Below are 20,935 nucleotides of genomic sequence, written 5' to 3'. Positions count from 1 at the left end.
CCAGTACAATGTTGAATAACAGTGACGAGAGTGGGCATCCTTGTCTTGTTCCTGATCTTAGAGGAAATGCTTTCAGCTTTTCACCGTTGAGTATATTGTTGGCTGCAGGTTTGTCACATGTGACTTTTATTATGTTGAGGTATGTTCCCTCTGTACCCACTTTGTTGAGAGTTTTTATCATAAATGGATGTTGAATTTTGTCAAAAGCTTTTTATGCATCTATTGAGATGATCATAGGATTTTTATTCTCCAATTTGTTAATGTGGTGTATCACATTAATTGATTTTCAGATTTGAACCATACTTGCATCCCTGGGATAAATCCCACTTGATCATGATGTATGATCCTTTAAACGTATTGTTGAATTTGGTTTGCTAATATTTGTTGAGAATTTTTGCATCTATGTTTATCAGTGATACTGACCTGTAATTTTCTCTTTTTTTGCAGTGTCTTTGTCTGGTTTTGTATCAGGATGATGCTGGCCTCAGAGAATGAGTTCAGAATCATTCCTTCCTCTTCAATCTATTTTGGAATAGTTTGAAGATAGGCATTAACTCTTTAAACGTTTAGTAGATTTCACCTATGAAGGCTTCTGGTCCTAGACTTTTGTTTATTGGAAGTTTTTTTGCTTGTTTTGTTTTTTAATTACTGATTCAATTTCATTACTGGTAATTGGTCTATACATATTTTATGTTTTTTCCTAATTCAGTCTTGGGAGATTATACATTTCTAGGACTTTATCCATTTTTTCTAAGTTGTTCATTTTATTGGTATATACTTGTTTGTTGTAATCTCTTATGATCCTTTGTAACTTCTCCTTGTTCATTTCTGATTTTATTTGTTTAGGCCCTCTCTCTTTTTTTTCCTGATGAGTCTGGCTAAAGGTTTATCAATTTTGTATATCTTTTCAAAGAACCAGCTCCTAGTTTCACTGATCTTTTTGTTTTTGTTTTGTTTTGTTTTAGTCTCTATTTCATTTATTTCTGCTCTGATCTTTATTATTTCTTTCTTTTTTGGGTATTTTAAAACATTATTGACCTACACAGAAGAATTCCAAATAATTTATATAGATACTTTGCCTCCAAGGAGGTGGAGCATAACTTCCTATTCTTTAAGTGTGGGCTGCTCATGGTGACTTCCCAACAAAGAGTAGATTATAGAAAAGGGGGAGAAAAGAGTTATTTTACAGTGGAGAAACCTGAAAAACACTACCTCAGCTAGTTTCCATTAGCAGTGGTAAGCCATGTTGATAGCATGTACCCTTGATGTGGTATGATGAGAATGGCAGTTCACCTCTGGTCTTTCTCCCAAAACCTATAACCCCAGTCTAACCATGAGAAAAACATGAGGCATATCCAAACTGAGGGACATTCTACAAAGTACCTGACCAGTACTCCTCAAAACTGTCAAGGTTATCAAAAACAAGAAAAGTTTGAGAAACTGTCATAGCCGAGGGAAACTTAAGGAGACATGATGACTAAATGTAGTGTAACTTGGATGGGATCCTGGAACATAAAAAGCACATTAGGTAAAAACTAAGGAAATATGAATAACATATAGACTATGGTTAATAATAATGTTATCCATATTGATTCACTAATTGTCACGTGTGACTTTATTAATGTAAGATGTTAATAGCCTAGGAAATTGAGTGTGTGGTATATTAAATCTATACTATCTTCATAAGTTTTCTGTACATCTGTTCTAAAGTTAGTTTTATTAAAAACATTAAAAAAATTGTAGATACTACTAGAGCCCTCTATATGCCTCTCAGATTTCATTCTCCTTGTCCTTTGAAGTAACCTCTGGCCTGCATTAGGTGTTTATCAATCTCATGCATAATTTTACATTTTTACTACATACGTATTTTAAATTTATAGTATTTTTTATCTTATAATATTTCATATAAATAGTATCATACTTCATATATTTGTGTGCAGTTGTCTTTTTTGTTATTGTTGTTCGGCATTATGTGTTTGTGCTTTTCCATGTTGATAGATATAATTCTAATTCATTTACTGTGTGTTAGTCCATTTTTGTTGTTGTTGTTCCAGACATTGGAGTTGATTCTAATTTGTTACTATTACCAACATTGTTGCAATAACCATTCCTGCATAGGACTCCTAGTGCATAGGTATAAGAGTTCCTCTAAGTTTTTTCCATTGCAGAAGAGTTGCTGAGTTCTAGAATACGTACATCTTAAATTTTGACAGATAATGCAAAATTGCTCTTCAAAAATGTTCTGTTCCCACAACAGTATATGAGAATTGTTGGTGAGGAAGTAAAGAAACAGTTTTTAATATTGTGGGGCATTTTACTTTTTGCCAGTTTAATGGAAGGGAAATGGTATTAGTTTACATTTTCTTTATTATTAGTTATGTTGAGCATATTTTTATTGATTGATTTATTATTAAATTTCCCTTTCTATGAATAGTCTGCTCATATTTTTGGTCAAATTTTTAGCTGTTAGGTCTTTTTGATTTCAAGGAGTTCTTTATATACTCTGCATACTACTCTTCTGTCAGTTATATACTTTACAAAATCTCAGTACTTCATTTGAATTTGTAACTTTAAAAAATGGTATCTTTTTCGTAAGAAGTTATTTTTTGCTTTTTAAAAAAAATTGAGTATAATTTATATGATAGTACTTAAGTATTCAGTTTGAGTTTTTGAGAAATGTATACCTGTGTAATCCACACTTCTGTCATCATCTTATCATCCTATCATCACCACAGAAAGTTCCCTCATTCCTCTTCCCAGTCAGCCCCACCTCTGCCTTAGGTAACCACTTTTCTGGTTTCTGTTATCATAGATTAGTTTTGCTTGTTGTAGAACGTAACATAAATTGAATCATACAGTATATACTCGATGTATCTAACTTTTAAAATTCAGCATAATATCTAAAATTTATGCATGTTTTTGTATCTATCACTAGTTTTTGGGGTTTTTTTAAAATATACTTTAAGAATGGTTTTTGGTTTACAGAAGAATTGAATGGAAAGTGCAGAGAGTTAACATATACTCCCTTGCTCTCTGCTCCCAAGCAGTTTCCCCTATTATGAACATCTTGCATTAGTGTGGTACATTTGTTTACAGTTGAGGAGCCTGTGTTGATTACATTATTAACTAAAATCCACGGTTTACACTAGAATTCACTCTTTGTCTTGTACATTCTGTTTGTATATTCTTTCTACACAAATGTTTAGTTATGTGTGTCCACCATTTAGTATCAGATTTTGTACACTATACAGAATTGTTTCACTGCCTGAAAAATCCCTTGTGTTCCACCTATTCATCTCTCCCTTCCTCCGTCTGAACTCCTGGCAACCACTGATCTTTTTACTGTCTGCATAGTTTTGACTTTTCCAGAATGTCATATAGTTGGAATTGCCATGATCAAACACTCACACAGCCCATATTCTAGGGAATAGGACATAGACCCTTAACTCTTTGTGGGAGAAGGGTCAAAGAATTTTGGAGCCAAGTTTTAAAATAACCATATTCTGTATTATATCTACATATTATAAATGGGGAAATTGAGGTACAACAAGACTAAATGACTTTCTCAAGATCAAGTGAGTACGGTACTAGTTTTTTTGGGGGCGATTCCAGATTTCATGCTCATCCAACTATTCACTCATTCATTATATATTTGCTGATCACCTACTATATGCCAGTCACTGTGCGAGGCTCCAGGGGTTAAATATTAAACAAGAGAGGCAAGGTCTCTGCTCTCTTAAAGAACTTACATTTAGAGCAAGAAATAGGCCTGATGTAGGTTTCTTTTTTTAATTAAGATTTTTATTTAGAGATAATTGTAGATTCAAATGCAGCTATAAGAAATAATACAAAGAGATACCATTGTATTTTTTATTGATTCCCCCAACGATAACGTACTGCAAAACTGTAGTATAATATCACAACCACTATATTAACATTGGTACAGTCAAGATACAGAGCTTTCCATCACCACTAAGATCCCTCATGTTGCAGTTTTATAGCCACATCTACTTTCCTCCCACCCACCCTTGCTCCTTCCTTTTTTTTTCCTCTTTAAACAACTGATAATCAATTTATTAAAATAGTTGATTTAAGCATCTGCAGTAGTGATTCAGCCTCGACTCCCGGCTAAATACTGATGGAAGTAATCTGCTTAACAATCTCAGAAAGACTGTTCAAGTCAATGAGTTTCTTGTATATCCTCATCTGAAAAAGAGACCAAATCTTTCAGCAGGAGTTTTTCTTGTAGTGATTCTCAGAGTCCTGGTAGGCCTCCAAACTGGTCTTTTCATTTTAAGATTCTTTTCATTTGCACCTCTCATCAAGTCTACACAAACCTTCTCCAGAGGTTTTACATTGTGACTGGATAGGGTGATTCTAATTTGGTGAAATTGCCACCTCTGGTTCCACGGGTATCTTTCTGGTATCTTTCAAAGCCATGGTTGTGATGTACCTCCCTGACTGACTTGTTCCTGGGTGAGAAAAAACAGTGGCAAGTCAAGAGCAGGAGCGGGTGGACCCGAGCTCAGCTGCAGCTCCAACCACATATTCCTCAAAGAGCCCTCACCCCTTCCTTAATCGCTAGCAACTACTAATCTGTCTTCCATTTCTGTAATTTTGCCATTTCAAGTATATGATATAAATGGAATAGTACAATGTGTAACTTTTCCTGATTGGGTTTTTTCACTCAGCATAATTCTCTGAGAATTTATGCAAGTTGTAGTATCAATGGCCCGTTTCCTTTTTATTGTAGAGAAATAGTCCATGGTATATGGATATACCACAGTTTATTTAACCATTCACCAGTTGAAGGATGTCTGGTTTGTTTCTAATTTTTGGTTATTACAAATAAAGCTGCCATAAACATTTGTGTATAGCTTTTTGTATGGGCGTAAGTTCTCCTTTCTCTGGGATAAATGCCCAGAAATGCTATTGCTGGGTCATATGGAAGTTCATGTTTAGTTTTCTAATAAATTGCCAAAATGTTTTGCAGTGTGGGTGTGCCATTTTACATTCCCACCAACAATGTATGAGTGATCCAGAGCCTCTGTATCCTGTCTTGTCACTATTTTTACATTTTAGCCATTCTGATAAGTGTATAGTGACATCTCATTGTGGTTTTAATTTGCATTTCTCTGATGGCTAATGATGTTTAGCATTTTTCATTGTACTTATTTACCATCTGTATATCTGCTCTGGTGAAATATCTCTCATATGTTTTATCCAGTTTCTAATGGGATTGTTTATTTTTTAATATTGCATTTTGAAAGTTCTTTTCTCTTTTGTCTTTTGGCCGCACCATGTGGCATGCGGGATCTTAAAAGAGTTCCCTGACCAGGGATGGAACCCACGCCCGCTGCAGTGGAAGCATGCAGTCTTAACCGCTGGCCCTCCAGGGAAGTCCCTGAAAGTTCTTTATATATTCTAGATACTAGTCCTTGGTTAGATATGTGGCTTGAAATATTTTCTACCAATTTGAAGTATGTCTTTTATCCCCTTCACAGGGTTTTTTGCACATGGTGAAGGTTAATTTTGATGAGGTCGAATTTAACAGTTTTTGCTTTTATGGATCATGCTTTTGGTGTCAAGTCTAAGAATGCTTTGATTAGTCCTAGATCCCAAAGATTGTCTTTCTTTTTCTTTCTAAGATTTACAGTTTTTCATTATATCTAAGCCCGTGATCCACTTAAAATTTACTTCTATATGTTATGAGACTAAGGTTGAGGTTCTCTTTTTTAACCTATGGATATCTACTTGCTTGAGTACCTTTTGCTGAAAACGCTATCTTTCTTTCCTTCATTGAATTGCTTTTGCACCTTTGTCAAAGATGAGTTGCCCATTTTGTGGGGGTCTGTTTCTGTGTTTTTTATTGGTCTGTGTATTCCATTGGTCTATGTATCTGTCTCTCTGCAGATATCACAGAATCTTGATTACTGTAGCGGTGAATTAAATCTTGAAATGCGGAAGACCAATTCCTCCCACTTTATTGTTCTTATTCAAAATTGCTTTATCTACTCCACTTCCTTTGCCTTTCCATTTAAATTGTACAATAATTTTGCCTATACCTACAAAAAATCTTACTAGGATTTTGATTGGAACTGCATACATATCAGTCTGTTTCTTTTCTCTGAAATAGAACAGCTTGGCATGTTTTTACATTTCTTCTGTTTTCCTGTCTCTTACTACCTCACTTTTTTTGTTCATTTGAAATTTCAGTTTCAAACTGGTAATTATTAATTTTTAACATTTAAAAGTTGTAATTGGATCATCATATTTCTGTCAAATACATTTTTAGCATATTGCTGATCTGTGTTGACTAGGTGACCAGTGGTTTCTCCAAGCTGCCCACCAGCAGCCACATCATGTGGGGTTGTTCTATGATTATATTCTAGCAGCACAACATTATCAATAACATTAATATGATGGTTTGCATTTTTATCTTTCAATCAGATTCTTCCTTTCTCCTGATTTCCTAGCCTAAATATCCTTTAGCTCTGAGCCCCTTGCTAATTTGCCAGGCTAGATTACGCAAACAGATATCAACACCATGGGATTATTTTCTACTTTATCTAGGAGTTTATAGTTTGTTATATACATGGTAAGATTTTGTAGAGCAAGGAGTTGGTAACTGTAGATACTTCTAGACTTAATCTGCAACATTTATTACTTTTGGTTTAAAAAGTTGTTGATACAGTTGTGCTTGTTAGAACATAAATTCAAAAAGTTGTGTTAGATCCTATATTTGCAGAGATATATAAATTAGACTCTGTCAAAGATTAAAGTCTGTTGGGTGAAATAGACTTGTAAACAGAAAGCTTCATTACATTGAGGTAAGTGCTATGATAGAGATATTAGGGCATTTTTGGAATAGAGAGGTACCCTTACCTTACTAGGGGAGGAGGAATATTGGGGGAGTCATGCTTGAACTGAGTCTTGAATGGTGAATAGAAGTTAATCCGGTGAAGGTGGTGATGAAAGGACATTTCAGGCAGTTAGAATAGCGTGAACAGAGGCACATAGAAAGAAGCAGTTAGCATATTGGGATTGGTAGCAGGGGCATTATGAACAAGTTGGTGCTGTTTGAGTGGCAAGTCTGGGAGGCAGGGAGTAAAATAAGATAGGAGGATAATGTTACCAGAAAACTGGGTTTGCCCAAGAGTGGTGGGCATTGAGCCAATAGCCACAACCAAGCCAGAGATCGAGAGAAGGAAGGATTATTACTTGCAGCAAGTAAGGAGAACACTGGGGATCTTTCTCAAAGCAGTGTCTTCCTGAACAGCAAAATTGGGGAAGTTTTAAACTAAGGGTACATGTATATTCATGAGGGGGCTTGAGCAGAGGAGAATTCAACATAGAATTGGGACGAAGGTTGGAAGAGTCCAAGCTTTAGTTGATTAAAGTCTAGACTATCAACATCTTCATTCCATCCTCCACCTGGTGGGGGCCTTAGTTCTGCAGAACTCAAAGTTATATTATGTATATCCCTTGAGGAACCAGGACCCTGCCCCAAGGCTGCACTGTTGTTTCTTGACTGCTCCTCCCTAGTTTCTGTATTCCCTCCCTTAAGATCATTAATTACTGAGATCTGTTCAAGGGCAAGCATGGCAGCCAGGCTTAGATTACAAAATGGCTTAGGCCTAAATAGGTTCTCTTATGTCAAGAGAGCCATTCTTGGTTCTCTTTCTCCAAAGACCCTCTAGCCTATCTGCTTATAATAAGTCAGCTTGCATTTTGAAGGGCCTGTTGTGTTGGGTTTGGACTTGATCCTCAGTGGCTCGCAAACCTATCAGACCCAGGGTTTCCTTTTTATAGTAAATATTTTCCAGTGTCCCTGTTGGGCTGCACTCTGCAGGCCTACAAGGCCTGCACTTGCCCAGCTTCAAGACCGAAGAAAGAGCTCAGAGTCAGTGACAGAGACATCAGGGTTAATTTAATGGATGGAGGAGCTTACACATCTGAAGCAAGGTCCTGGAGCAACACCCCACCATGTGTGACAGACAGCAGGCAGGACATGGTGGCAGGCTTTGCTCCTGGGTGGAAGGGAGATTACCAGTTATAGGGGGAATTTCGTCAGGTTGGCTCATTAGTTACTGGGGAAACCAGCAGAGGGGCACACCCCTCACTGCCCTTTTGATAAGAACAGTCACTAGCTGGGGTCTGGGGCAAGTTTGTAGGAAGGTCAGTCATAGTGTAGGGTATGGGTGAAGCAGGCACTGGCCAGGCAGGGGATGTACAGAGAGCAAGAGAACACCCATCTTGAGTGGTCTGACCATACAGTTCCTTCATTAACCTTAAATGAAATGCATGTATAATTATAATTCACATATAATAAAATTAACATGTATAATTTCTAATAATATGATGACATATATGTAATATAAAGGAAAGTTATAAGGAAAATAAAATAATACAGTAATTTAAAATATATACTTAACAATGTAAATGTTGAAGCATTACTGCATTAGAACATGTAATGAATTAATCAAATACTTGCACCTATATGTAGAATCACTGTGAATGTGCAGCAGTAAATGCAGACATATATAGATGTGTTGTTTTGGTAGTTCAGAAATCAAAATGTGAATGGTATTGCCACTGGTAATGAGATTTTCCAAAATGCTCAACAACCTATTTGTAAAGTTCTGACCAAACCAAAATATTGATACAAGCTGTATTAGTTGCATTCCTGGAAAATTTAGAGCTTATTAAAACTGTGCCAAAAAATAATTTTTTATGTAAAAAGAAAAAGATTAATTTCTAGGCCCAGGTAATTATAAACAGGTTCCACATAATGTTAGATGGGACATTGCCAAGTCATGTAGGACATGTGTCAGTTTGTTTTGTAGGATGTTCTTGAGCAGGGTTGGCAAACTACATCCTACAGGACACACTATTTTTGTATAGCCCATTAGCTAAGAATGGTTTTTACATTTTTAAAGAGTTGGGCAAGTAAAAAGAAGAATATGTTACAGAGACGGTAACACCTTTTTTGGATGAATTGACCCCAGTTCAAGATATTATTGACTGGATCCCAACCAAAATGACTTCTGTCACAAGTGAAGTTAAATCAGAATAGATTTTTTTTTTTTTTTTTTTTTGCGGTACGTGGGCCCCTCACTGTTATGGCCTCTCCCGTTGCGGAGCACAGGCTCCAGACGCGCAGGCTCAGCGGCCATGGCTCACGGGCCTAGCTGCTCCGCGGCATGTGGGTTCTTCCCGGGCCAGGGCATGAACCCGTGTCCCTTGCATTGGCAGGCGGACTCTCAACCACTGCACCACCAGGGAAGCCCCAGAATAGATTTCTTAATATGCTTTGAGGAAAAGAATGATACACATCACCTGTGTTGTGATGCGATAGTGTGAAGCAAAGTACCGGTAGAAATACTTTTATTTAATTATAATATATTATACAAATTAATGTTTCTATTGAGTGGCATAGCCAGAGATTTTGGGTTCTCCTACCCAAAACCTGGTAAATAGGCAGATATTCAGTAAACATTTGTTGACTTGTAATGTGAAATATCTTTAATCTATGTTGTAATATTTATTGTACTTTTTCATATTAATGGAGGAATGAAAGACAGCATGTTTGTCTTTCAGCCTCCGTTCCACCTATTCTACCTATACTCCACCTGTACACTGTCTACCTTTACATTCCTGTGTTCTCACTGCTACTGCTCAAGTGTAGGCAGGACTCTTGGTTCCAAATGATAGGAATACAGCTTAAACTATCTTGAATAGTAAATGGGAGTTTTTGGTGCCTACAGGTGGAAAAGATGCCGAGATAACATACAGAGTTGAAGAAAGGTCTGCAGGAACCAAGGCCTTGGGGATTACAGAACAGGGTATCACTCCATTAGAACCCACTCTCATCTCTACTTGGCTTCATTCTATTTTATTGCAATCAGGCTTTTGCCAAAAGATCAAAGATGTCTGTCTGCAACCCTCCAGTCTCATGTTCTTCTGGTACCATGACCTCAGGAGATAAGACCACTTCTCCTCCTAAATTGGGAGATTAATTTGGATCAATCATTGTGCCCAGAGAAAGGAGGTACTATGATAGTTTGGTTTGGAGCTCATATCAATCCTCATGTCCAGGCAGGGGAAAGCTTGTTCGGAGACCAAATCATTAACCATCACTGACCTATTCAGGGCTCCATTGCCCCAGCCCTTTGATGATTTCCCGCTTCAGTTTAGCTGCTTACTGTTCTCAGAACAGCAATGGCAATTAAGGTTTGAAAATTTATGGAAAAGAATAAAGTAGTATACAGTTTCAGAGTAGTATTATTGGATATTGTAGTATTATTGGCTGTTTGGTTGAAGATGGGCTATAAAACTAAACTAATTCATTCACTTAACAAAATTTACTTAGTACTTCGTATGGACAAGGCATTACCCAGTTATAGTATATCAAACCAAGCCTGGCTGTAAGGCACTGTGAAATTATGTAAGATTTCATCAGAGCACTAATTCATTTTATTCTCTTGTTTTATTATTTTTACATTTTAACTTTATATATATTTTATTATTTCCTCATCATGGAACTGGATATTTATAGATTCTAGCTATTGATAGAGAATTTGAGTGACACGGATTTTTTTTTTTTGTTGGCCACATCATGGGGCTTGTGGGATCTTAGTTCCCCTACTGTGGATTGAACCTGGGCCCTAGGCAGTGAGAGCGTGGAGTCCTGTCCACTGGATCGCCAGGGAATTCCCAACATGGAATTTTTCACAATAGCTTTTCTGATATTCAGTATTTTCAAAGGGAATATTTTTGTATTTATGAAGCACTTATTCTCATTACTGTCTTTTGATGACCCTTTTTGAAAGCTTATTCAGTGATTAAGAATCACTCAAAATGTGATCTGTAGTTAAGATGCATCTTTTTCTAGTTATCTACCAAATGCATATCTGTTATTTTTTCTGTCATTATAGTCTGTTGCATCTGCAGACATGGATTTCAACCAGCTGGAGGCATTCTTGACTGCTCAAACCAAAAAGCAAGGCGGGATCACATCTGACCAAGCTGCTGTCATTTCCAAATTCTGGAAGAGCCATAAGACAAAAATCCGAGAGAGCCTCATGAACCAGAGCCGGTGGGACAGTGGGCTTCGGGGCTTGAGCTGGAGAGTTGATGGGAAATCGCAGTCAAGACACTCAGCTCAAATGCACACTCCTGTTGCCATAATGGAGCTGGAAATAGGGAAAAGTGGACAGGTGAGTTCAATTTCAATTTCCCTTTGTAAACTGTATTTTTCCATTACGTATTAGCCATACATTCAGAATGATTTTATGTAACAGCCTTTGTTTGCAGAGATAATGATAACAGGAAAAGATTCTGGTTTTCAGAATCCCTTTTCAAAGATAGAATCATCTGAAAGTTTGGGTATTCCCAACTGTGGATAGAGTCTGAAAACCAGCCTCCGGCAGCTATCTCAAAAGAACAAAGTGGGTCAATAAGGTGATTGCACAGAAGTTGGCCACTGTTCCCTTTTGGTTAGATATGAGTTTGTGGCGTTTGGTCAGAATCTCCAAGGTAATGATAAAGACGCTAAGTAAAGATGAGGAATTGAGATTAAACAACATAGAACAAACCTATCTCACAAAACTCATCTTTATAGGCATTCAGGTATAGGAGGCAATGTATTTTTTTAATATAAATTTATTTATTTATTTTTGGCTGCATTGGCTCTTCATTGCTGCGTGTGGGCTTTTTCTAATTGTGGTGAGCGGGGGCTACTCTTCGTTGCGGTGTGCAGGCTTCTCATTGCGGTGGCTTCTCTTGTTGCGGAGCACGGGCTCTAGGCATGCGGGCTTCAGTAGTTGTGGCTCGCAGGCTCAGTGGCTCTGTGGCATGTGGGATCTTCCTGGACCAGGGCTCGAACTTGTGCTCCCATGCACTGGCAGGTGGACTCTTAACCACTGCACCACCAGGGAAGTCCCAGCAATGTATTTTAATTACAACATTGTGTTGTTCCTAAAGACCCTAAAGTATACTATTTCTGTCCTTGAGCCTACAAATTGTTTTTAATTGATCTTGATTATTTACAAAACAGTACTGCTTTCCTTGCAGTTTCCAATGTCGTTATAGCGGACATCTACATGGTTTTTCTTTGAAGTCTTCAGTTTGTACTCCAGATGACTGCCAGATCAGACTTTTAATGACCTGGTATATGTCTTTTGGGGAAAAAAAAGCAGCAACTTGTAATTAGGAAGAGAAAACCCAGATCACTGAATTAGCTAACCAGATTTATTTTCAGATAAATAATCAAATAAGTGGTTCTATTACATCCTATAATAGAAATTTATATCTTTTCTTCTAATAATGAGCGCATTTTTTTAGCTGGCAAGTTTCCTCACATAATCCCTTCTTGAGTTGCTTAGGGTTTTTCCAGTATTTGTACTTTCCCTAATTTGTACATTCCCTAATGACTTTAATTTTAATTTAAAAGATAATTCCTTTTAAAAAATTGTTCTTTTTCAAAATATATTTTGAGGACCTTTTATTCAGTTATTTTACAGTAGTGCTAATAGCCTTTACTGACTTTGGTTTCTCTGATCCTAAAGTCCATTTTCTTAACCACTGTGTTATACAGCCTTCCTCCTATTATTCCTAGACCAAAAATCTGACAGAAAGGTGCAGAAAGTATTCTTGGATATCTAAGTTTCACCAGCCATTTTTATAGGCTGTTCATTTTTTATTCTGGCAGTAGTGATTTTGTCAAGTATTTATCATTTGGGCAGGAATATGAAAACATACATATCTACTTTGACTTTCCTAGAAAACTATTATAGTATTTCTTTAACTCAATATTTTCCTAATATTTCTTGAACTGGGGTTTATAATGTGCCTTTTGATTTTAGTAACTTATATACCATCTGAATATATTGGGTACTGACACAGGAATTTTAAAAATCTTATTATTATTATTTTTTTTGGTGGTATGCGGGCCTCTCACTGCCGTGGCCTCTCCTGTTGCGGAGCACAGGCCCCGGACGCGCAGGCCCAGCGGCCACGGCCCACGGGCGCAGCCGCCCCGCGGCACGCAGGACTCTCCTGGACCGGGGCACGAACCCGCGTCCCCCGCATCGGCAGGTGGACCCCCAACCACTGCGCCACCAGAAAAGCCCTTAAAAATCTATTTTTAAGTTCCTATGGTTTTTCTTTCATTTTTTTAGCTAAAGTAACAAGAAAAAACATTTTTTTTTAGAACAGTAGAATGTGTTTTTGTCAATCAGTAAATCTGAACATCACTACACATGATTTTTTAGCTAGCTTCAGGAACATTTCATGATTACTTAGAACAAGTTGGTAAACTTTTTTTTGAGAGGACAGATATTTTATGCTTGACAGCTCTACAGTTTCTGTCACAAGTACTCATCATTCTTGGTGCAGCTCAAAAGCAGCCACAGACAGTATGTAAACAGATGGGCACTCCTATCTTTCTAGAAGGTTTACCTATTTCAATAGAATCAATAGGTCTTAGAAGTCAGAGAGTCCTTAAGTACTCATCTAAGGTGAATTACATAGGTGAGGTGGTACATCCTCATTTTCCAGAGAAGGTGTATGTGACAGAGAAGTGACTTGCTTCAGACATAGCTGATAAGTGGTAAAGTGAGAACTAAAATGGGGATCGGGGCTTCCCTGGTGGCGCAGTGGTTGGGAATCTGCCTGCCAATGCAGGGGACACGGGTTTGAGCCCTGGCCCGGGAAGATCCCACATGCTGTGGAGTAACTAAGCCCATGTGCCACAGCTACTGAGTCTGTGCTCTAGAGCCCGCGAGCCACAACTACTGAAGCCCGCATGCCTAGAGTCTGTGCTCTGCAACAAGAGAAGCCACCACAGTGAGAGGCCCATCCACCACAACGAAGAGTAGCCCCCGCTCTCTGCAACTAGAGAAAGCCCGAGTGCAGCAACAAAGACCCAATGCAACCATAAATAAATAAATAAACAAATAAATAAATAATAAAATAAAATAAAATTAAAAAAAATAAAATAAAATGGGGATCACCAGACTTAGTTTTTCCAAAAACCATTGATACCAACATCTAGGAGCTTTTGTTAGCTTCTCACAATAGTCTATGCCAAGAAAACATGTTGGTTATAAAACATGTTGGTTATACAGTGCGGTAATCATGAGCGTTGATAGGAATATCACTCAGCAATAAGAAGGAAAGAACTTTTGATATACGCAACAAAATGGTTGAATCTCAGAATCATTTGCTGAGTGAAGTAAGCCAGATAAAAACTTTTTTTAACATAATGTATGATTCTACTCATATAAAATCCTAGAAAATGCAACGTAATCTATAGTGACAGAAAGCAGATGCCTGGGCATAAGAGTAGAAGGAGGGATAGATTAGATTACAGAGGGGTGCATGAAAATTTTTAAGTGTGAAAAAAATGTTTATGTTCATTGTGGCAGCTGTTTTATGGATGTAAATATATGTATGTCAAAACTTATGAAATTGCATGCTTTAGATATGCAGTTTATTGTACATGACTTATACTTCAAAGTTGTGAAGAAAATGGTCACTGTGAAAATGATTGAAAATGCACTTTAACCCACAAAATCCTTTGAACGCAAATATATTCTTAAATCAAGAAAAGTTGTAAAGAAAGTAAACTGTAATAGAACCTAGGCTGGCAGTAAAATAAATATACAACCCAGATCCTACCGGAAATGTTTTTGTGAGGCCTGGATCCTTGGTTAGTACTTCTGTCAGCTTCTAGGTGAATGTTATTTATGAAATACTCTACTAAATCAACTTACCAGTTTTTAGAACATGTATAGGCAACAAAGACAAAGTTATTTTTACACTGCTGTCATTGGATGAGCTTGTGAGAGAATTAATGATTCTAGGATATTAAGAGGTTGCTTCTAAGAAGAATGACCAAGGTTTTTGAACTCTGGGGTGTGTGTGTCCATGTACCCCAACAACTAAATTACTGTCTTCAATTTATGTCATTTTAAATTAGTGGTTCTCAATCATGGCTACACATAAGAATCACTTTTGGAGCTTAAAAATTTTTCATGCTCTGGACATACTTCAGACCAATTAAGTAAGAATCTGTGGGGATGGGACCTGGGCATCAGTATTCTTTAAAACTGGTGATTTAAAAAAAAAACAAGGGTGGGGGGACTTACCTGGTGTTCCAGTGGTTAAGACTCCATGCTTCTACTGCAGGGGGCACGGGTTCGATCCCTGGTCGGGGAACTAAGATCCTACATGCCACGCAGCGTGGCCAAAAAAAAAAAGAACACAACAACAACTAAAAACTGGTGATTTCAGTATTCATCCAAGGTTGAGAACCACTATGTTAAAAGTGCCAACTACTCTGATTTGAAATGTTAATATAGCTTGGTATTAAATTTTTACAGTGAGGATTCAGTATATGTTGGCATATTACTTCTACTTGCCATAATTTGTGAAGTGCTTGGGGACTATTTATTCAGACACTAGATGTGGTACGTTTTTTCTGTCTTTCCCTCTCTATTTAAATTTCTCTCTCCTGCTCAGTTTGTCTGCATTACTTCTTTCTTTGGTCCAAAAAGTACATTTGACAATTGGCAGCCAAGTGCATGCATTAACTTTTTTTTCTTATTAACCACAATATATAATGCCTTTGGGATATGAGGAAGCCAAAGTAATAGAGAAGTAACTAAGGCAGTATATATTTATGGAAATATGTAAAGCTAGAGAAAATGACTATGCACTAGTGACCTAAATACCTTTCTTGTAGTGAATGTTTTTCTTCGACAGAAATAAACTTTTTGCAAGAATAAAACATGAATTCAGTTACAAAAGTACACAGAAAACTCTGCGGTGACCATTTCATGTCCAAAGGGAAGAACATCAGTGTTTTACTCGTATAATTGAGATCCTTTCATATTTGATCATAAATCACTGAGGGACCTAATCCTTGAGGACTGTTGGAATCTGGCATGTGTCTTTAGGAAAGTTTTATTGTTCTGCTTACTTCATTAATACCACTGTTTTCCTTTCCTGGAACTTAAATAGAAATTCTCATAGAGTGTTTTCTTTTTTTAAACAGTAACTTTTGGGGAGATAATTTATATGCTTAGTAGAGTCTCATATATGGTTATTTCTCTTTTTTTGAGACTGAATTTTGGCATTTTATAAAGACATGTTGGTTTTTCTTTTGTGACTTCCTGTTTTTCAAAACCAATAAGATGTTTTGTGAGGAAACATTTAGCCACAGCTTCTGTGCTAAACTATTTAGTAGTAAATTATTTCTTCTTTCTTCTGCTGAATTGTTCTTTCATAAGCATTTAGAGATTCCCTGCCTGTAGAGATCCTGAAATATAAATCTCTGTTTCTTTATTGTTTTTTTAATTTTTATTTAGTATTTATTTATTTTGGCTGCACTGGTCTTAGTTGCAGCATGCAGGATCTTTAATTGTGGCATTCAAACTCTTAGTTGCAGCATGCATATGGGATCTAGTTCCCCAACCAGGGATCGAACCCAGGCCCCCTGCATTGGGAGTGTAGAGTCTTACCCACTGGACCACCAGGGAAGTCCATATTGTCTTTTTAAGACAATGAATAATGTTATTGCCTTTTCTAGTCTTAAGTTTTAGTGTACCAAAACTCTTCTAGTTTTGGGTTGTGTTTTCAGCAGACACAGGGAAGAAGATAGAATCTACCTTTACTGATATAATTTTTTTCTGGCCAATTCATCATATGCTCAATTCTGTCATTTTCAAGCAGTTAGATAAGAGAATATCACATATCAAGAGACTATATGCAATGGTTAAAAAAAAAAAAGAGTATATACAATGGTAGACACACTCTGATTTCTAGGATCAAGACAGGTTAGGCTCTGGATTAAAAGGCCAGCATTTTGTCCAAAACATAGGTAAACATCTAATCTCAAAAGAAAGTAATCACTTATTTTTAATTTCCACAATTCCTTCTACAACAAGGTACACTGATCTCCTTGTATAATTCTGGTGGTAAGGAATAAGAACCTGCTAAAACCGATGATTAATAATCAGTTTATGCTGAGCTCTCTTACGTATAGCATTGTAGCTTTATAAGCCGGAGCAGAGCCACCACAACTCCCTGCTTTGTGTCATAGGAGAAGGAAAATTTAAAGCACATCCTCTTTCTCATGCCCTTTCTCTCTTACATACATACATACATTTATATGTGTACCAATATATGGGAAAATTTGTAAAGATGGGATATAGAGAGTAAATAAAATGCCATTTTATTTTATTAACACTTACCATTTTGAGATTATGTTGCTTTATTCTCAGTAGCTATGGAGGAAAGTTTAGATAATCTTATTTGGTTATACATGCTGTAATGCTTGGTCTATTTCTGATAATTCTTGTTTTTAAGGTTGGATTTTCACTTTTAACAATGTAATAAAGGAAAGCCTCCAGAGAAATTAGTCAAGCTAATCTAATAAACAAACCACCCTTTGTCAGTACGGATTGATGAAATTTAACCGCTTGAGGATGCTTAAATCAGTTTAGAATACTTTTTTTTTAAATTAATTTATTTATTTGGTTGCACTGGTTCTTAGTTGCTGCAGGCGGACTCCTAAGCTGCGGCATGCAAACTCTTAGTTGCGGCATGAATGTGGGATCTAGTTCCCTGACCAGGGATCAAACCCAGGCCCCCTGCACTGGGAGTGCAGAGTCCTAGCCACTGCGCCACCAGGGAAGTCCCACTTATTTTTTAAATAAAGGAATTTTCCATTTTATATTTTATATCAGGTTTTGAACATTGAGTTTATTTAAACTTTAATTCTGAATGGGTCAACCCATTTTTGTAGCTCAAAGATGTGTTTCATAATAGTTTGTTTTCTAAAGTTGTGGTCCTAAACTTACAGTTCCAAGATACAATTTGTAGAAGGACAGTGCCTTAAGTCTATAACAACACAGAAAATAAATAGAATAAAAAATTTTGTCCTCCTTGAAAGCCATTGTGATTTTCATTGTGTTCATTTTTGCTAAAAAAGAAACATGGAGATCCACAACTTAATATTTAAATTCTGACTAACTCTGAATTAGCTATTTACAAAAAATACCTTGTACAGAAGGAAATGTTTTACAAAAGAGAAAAAGATGCTAAAAAACTTTTAACGTTACTGATTAGAATGAATATTTTATAACAGAGAATAGGTAATAGCTAGTGGGGAAAAAATGTAAGTGGTCATCTAGTTTTGAAACAATTAAAATCAGAACTTTTCAGTAGTTGATAATTTACCCATTAAAAAGTAGACATTTGGGGGTATGTTTTATGTAAGAATTGTGTAATAATAAGTGGTACTTAATATTTTTGATGTATTAAGATTAGAATGCTCTACTATTAATGTGCTTGGTTTTCTTAACCAAGCCTCTGTTCAAAAATTTATATGATGATTTTGCATTTATTTTGGTCTTGACAGCCTTTTGAGACTTGATCCATGAGTCAACATTTGACATACTTGACTTCTCTTTTCTTTGAAACACTTGTCCTCCATGACACATTTGCCTAATTTTCCCCCTAATTTTCTAGTCCGTTCCTTTTTCTTCCCTTTTCATATCTCTTTTTTTTGCTGGTTCTTTCTCATTCACCCCACTTCTCAATGTTGGAGTGTCCCTGGGCTTAAGTCTTTGGTCCTGTTTTCTTCCCTATCTCCAACACACTTCCTAGGTGATCTCATTTAGTTTTTTGTTTGTTATAATTTATTTATTTTTGGCTACATTGGGGCTTCATTGCTGCGTGCGGGCTTTCTCTAGTTACGGCAAGTGGGGGCTACTCTTTGTTGTGGTGTGTGGGCTTCTCATTGCGGTGGCTTCTCTTGTAGTGGAGCACAGGCTCTAGGTGCGTGGGCTTCAGTAGCTGTGGCTCTCGGGTTCTAGAGCGCAGGCTCAGTAGTTGTGGCACACGGGCTTAATTGCTCTGCGGCATGTCCAGGGCTTGAACCTGTGCCCCCTGCATCGGGAGGCGGATTCTTAACCACTGCGCCACCAGGCATGTCCCAGTTCTATGGATTTAAATACTTCTATAGCCTAACAACTCCCAAATTTATATCTCCAAACTGGATTTCTCCCTTAAATTCCAGGTGTATACTTATGACATACTTGAGAACTCTATTTAAATGTGAAAAAGGTATCAAAAAATTGAATATGCCCCAGACTAAGTTCCTTCTTTGCCTCCCATATTTGTTCCTCCCATATTTTTTATCATCTCAGTTAGTGGTACCTCCATTCTTCGGGTTCATATCCTCATGCCCACATCTAGTCCATCATCAAATCTTGTTGGGTTTAATTTGATTACTTTTCACTACTCCCCTCTACTCTGTTCAGATTACCATTACTTCTCTCCTAGATTATAATAACATCCTCCTAACTGACCTCTCTGCATCTGCTCTTTAGCCTATTCTCAACACACAGCAGTGTGTCAACAGAGTGACTGTGTTAAAGCCTAAGTCAGTTAATGTATTCATGGCTCTCATCTCACTCTAGGGGCTTCCTTTCACAGTCAGATTAATAGCTTTCTCCCTTGCTCAGTCTGCTATAGCTAGACCCATGCTGATTGCTGATTCATGGATCATGCTAAGCGTGCTCCCTCTTTAGGGTCTGTGCATTTGCTGTTCCCTCTCTCTGGATTGGTCTTCACTCAGATATTTGTAGAGTTAGCCTTTTCACTTTCCTGAGGTCTTTTTAAAAAAATTCATCTTCTTGGGGGCTTCCCTGGTGGCGCAGTGGTGGAGAGTCCGCCTGCCGATGCAGGGGACATGGGTTTGTGCCCCGGTCCGGGAAGATCCCACATGCCGTGGAGCGGCTGGGCCCGTGAGCCATGGCCGCTGGGCCTGCGCGTCCGGAGCCTGTGTTCTGCAACGGGAGAGGCCACAATAGTGAGAGGCCCGCGTAACGGAAAAAAAAAAAAAAAAAAAAAATTCATCTTCTCAATAATGCTTTCACTGACCACCTTTCTAAAAGTTCAGTCCTCCACTTTCTGCTTTAATTTTTGAAAACTTTATTGAGCTATAATTTCCATACAATAAACTGTATCCATTTGAAGTGTCCAATTTGATTAATTTTGGCTGGTATATACACTTGTGAAACCACCATGGCAGTCAGGTGACAGAATGTGTTCATCATCCCTTAAAAGTCTCCTTCTTCCCCTGTACAATCCATCTCTCTCCAGCACATTTCCTAGACAACCACCGATGTACCTTTTATCATCATAGATTAGTTTTTTCTGCTTTGTTTTTTCTTCTTGGCACTTATTACTATCTACCATGCTGTATATTTTATTGTAATTATTAATCTTGTTTGTGCTCCACATTAGCATGTAATGGGGTGAGGATTATTGCTGTTTTGTTCACAGCTGTATTCTCAAAGTCTAGATGCTGCTTGGCACATGATATTCAGGAAATAGTTGTTGAATGAATAAATGAATCATATAATTCACTATTTTACTAAGCATCTACCATGTATCATGCACTGTGTAGGTGTTGAGGATGTATCAGTGAACAATATGGCCAAGTCTCTTATCCTAAGGAGCTGACAGTAAACAAAAAACAGTAGTAATTAGTGTAAGAAAGTGTATCAGAGACTGAAGAGCCTTATCAAAGCTCAGAAGACGAAATGGCTGTCTTTACCCAGTAAGCTGAGGAAGGCAGCTCTAAGGAGGTACATTTGCATTTGGTTTCTCTGATTTCAACTCTGATTCAGAGTTAAATGTCATGAACTAAGAAAAACAAAAAAGTTGGTACATGTAGTATGACTTCTCTAGAGTTTATGAACATAACCCTTGTGTTTAGCACATAGGTGTGACCTTTGGCACTGGATTAGTACAGGTTGTCCTTCCCTTTCTCCCTTCCTCCCTTCCTTTCCTTCCTTCCTTCCTTCCTTCCTTCCTTCCTTCCTTCCTTCCTTCCTTCCTTCCTTCCTTCCTTCCTTCC

At 37.4% G+C, this 20,935-nt stretch overlaps 1 protein-coding gene and 1 pseudogene across 2 annotated transcripts in view; one reads left to right on the top strand and one right to left on the bottom strand.

Annotated features, from left to right (window-relative positions):
- Positions 1 to 20,935, top strand: part of COMMD1 (copper metabolism domain containing 1) — a 162,686-nt gene that overhangs the window by 57,586 nt on the left and 84,165 nt on the right. For both annotated transcript variants that reach the window (XM_029231887.1, XM_029231886.1), the window contains exon 2: positions 10,938 to 11,219. In XM_029231887.1, the coding sequence (XP_029087720.1) occupies positions 10,938 to 11,219 (282 nt within the window). The remainder of the gene's footprint in view (positions 1 to 10,937; positions 11,220 to 20,935) is intronic.
- On the bottom strand, positions 4,069 to 4,440 carry LOC114900920 (annotated as a pseudogene).

The sequence above is a fragment of the Monodon monoceros genome, unplaced genomic scaffold, assembly GCF_005190385.1.
Source record: "Monodon monoceros isolate NGI ecotype Baffin Bay Population unplaced genomic scaffold, NGI_Narwhal_1 Super_Scaffold_19, whole genome shotgun sequence".
Lineage (NCBI taxonomy): Eukaryota > Metazoa > Chordata > Mammalia > Artiodactyla > Monodontidae > Monodon > Monodon monoceros.
This window is presented reverse-complemented; position numbering and strand designations above follow the sequence as displayed.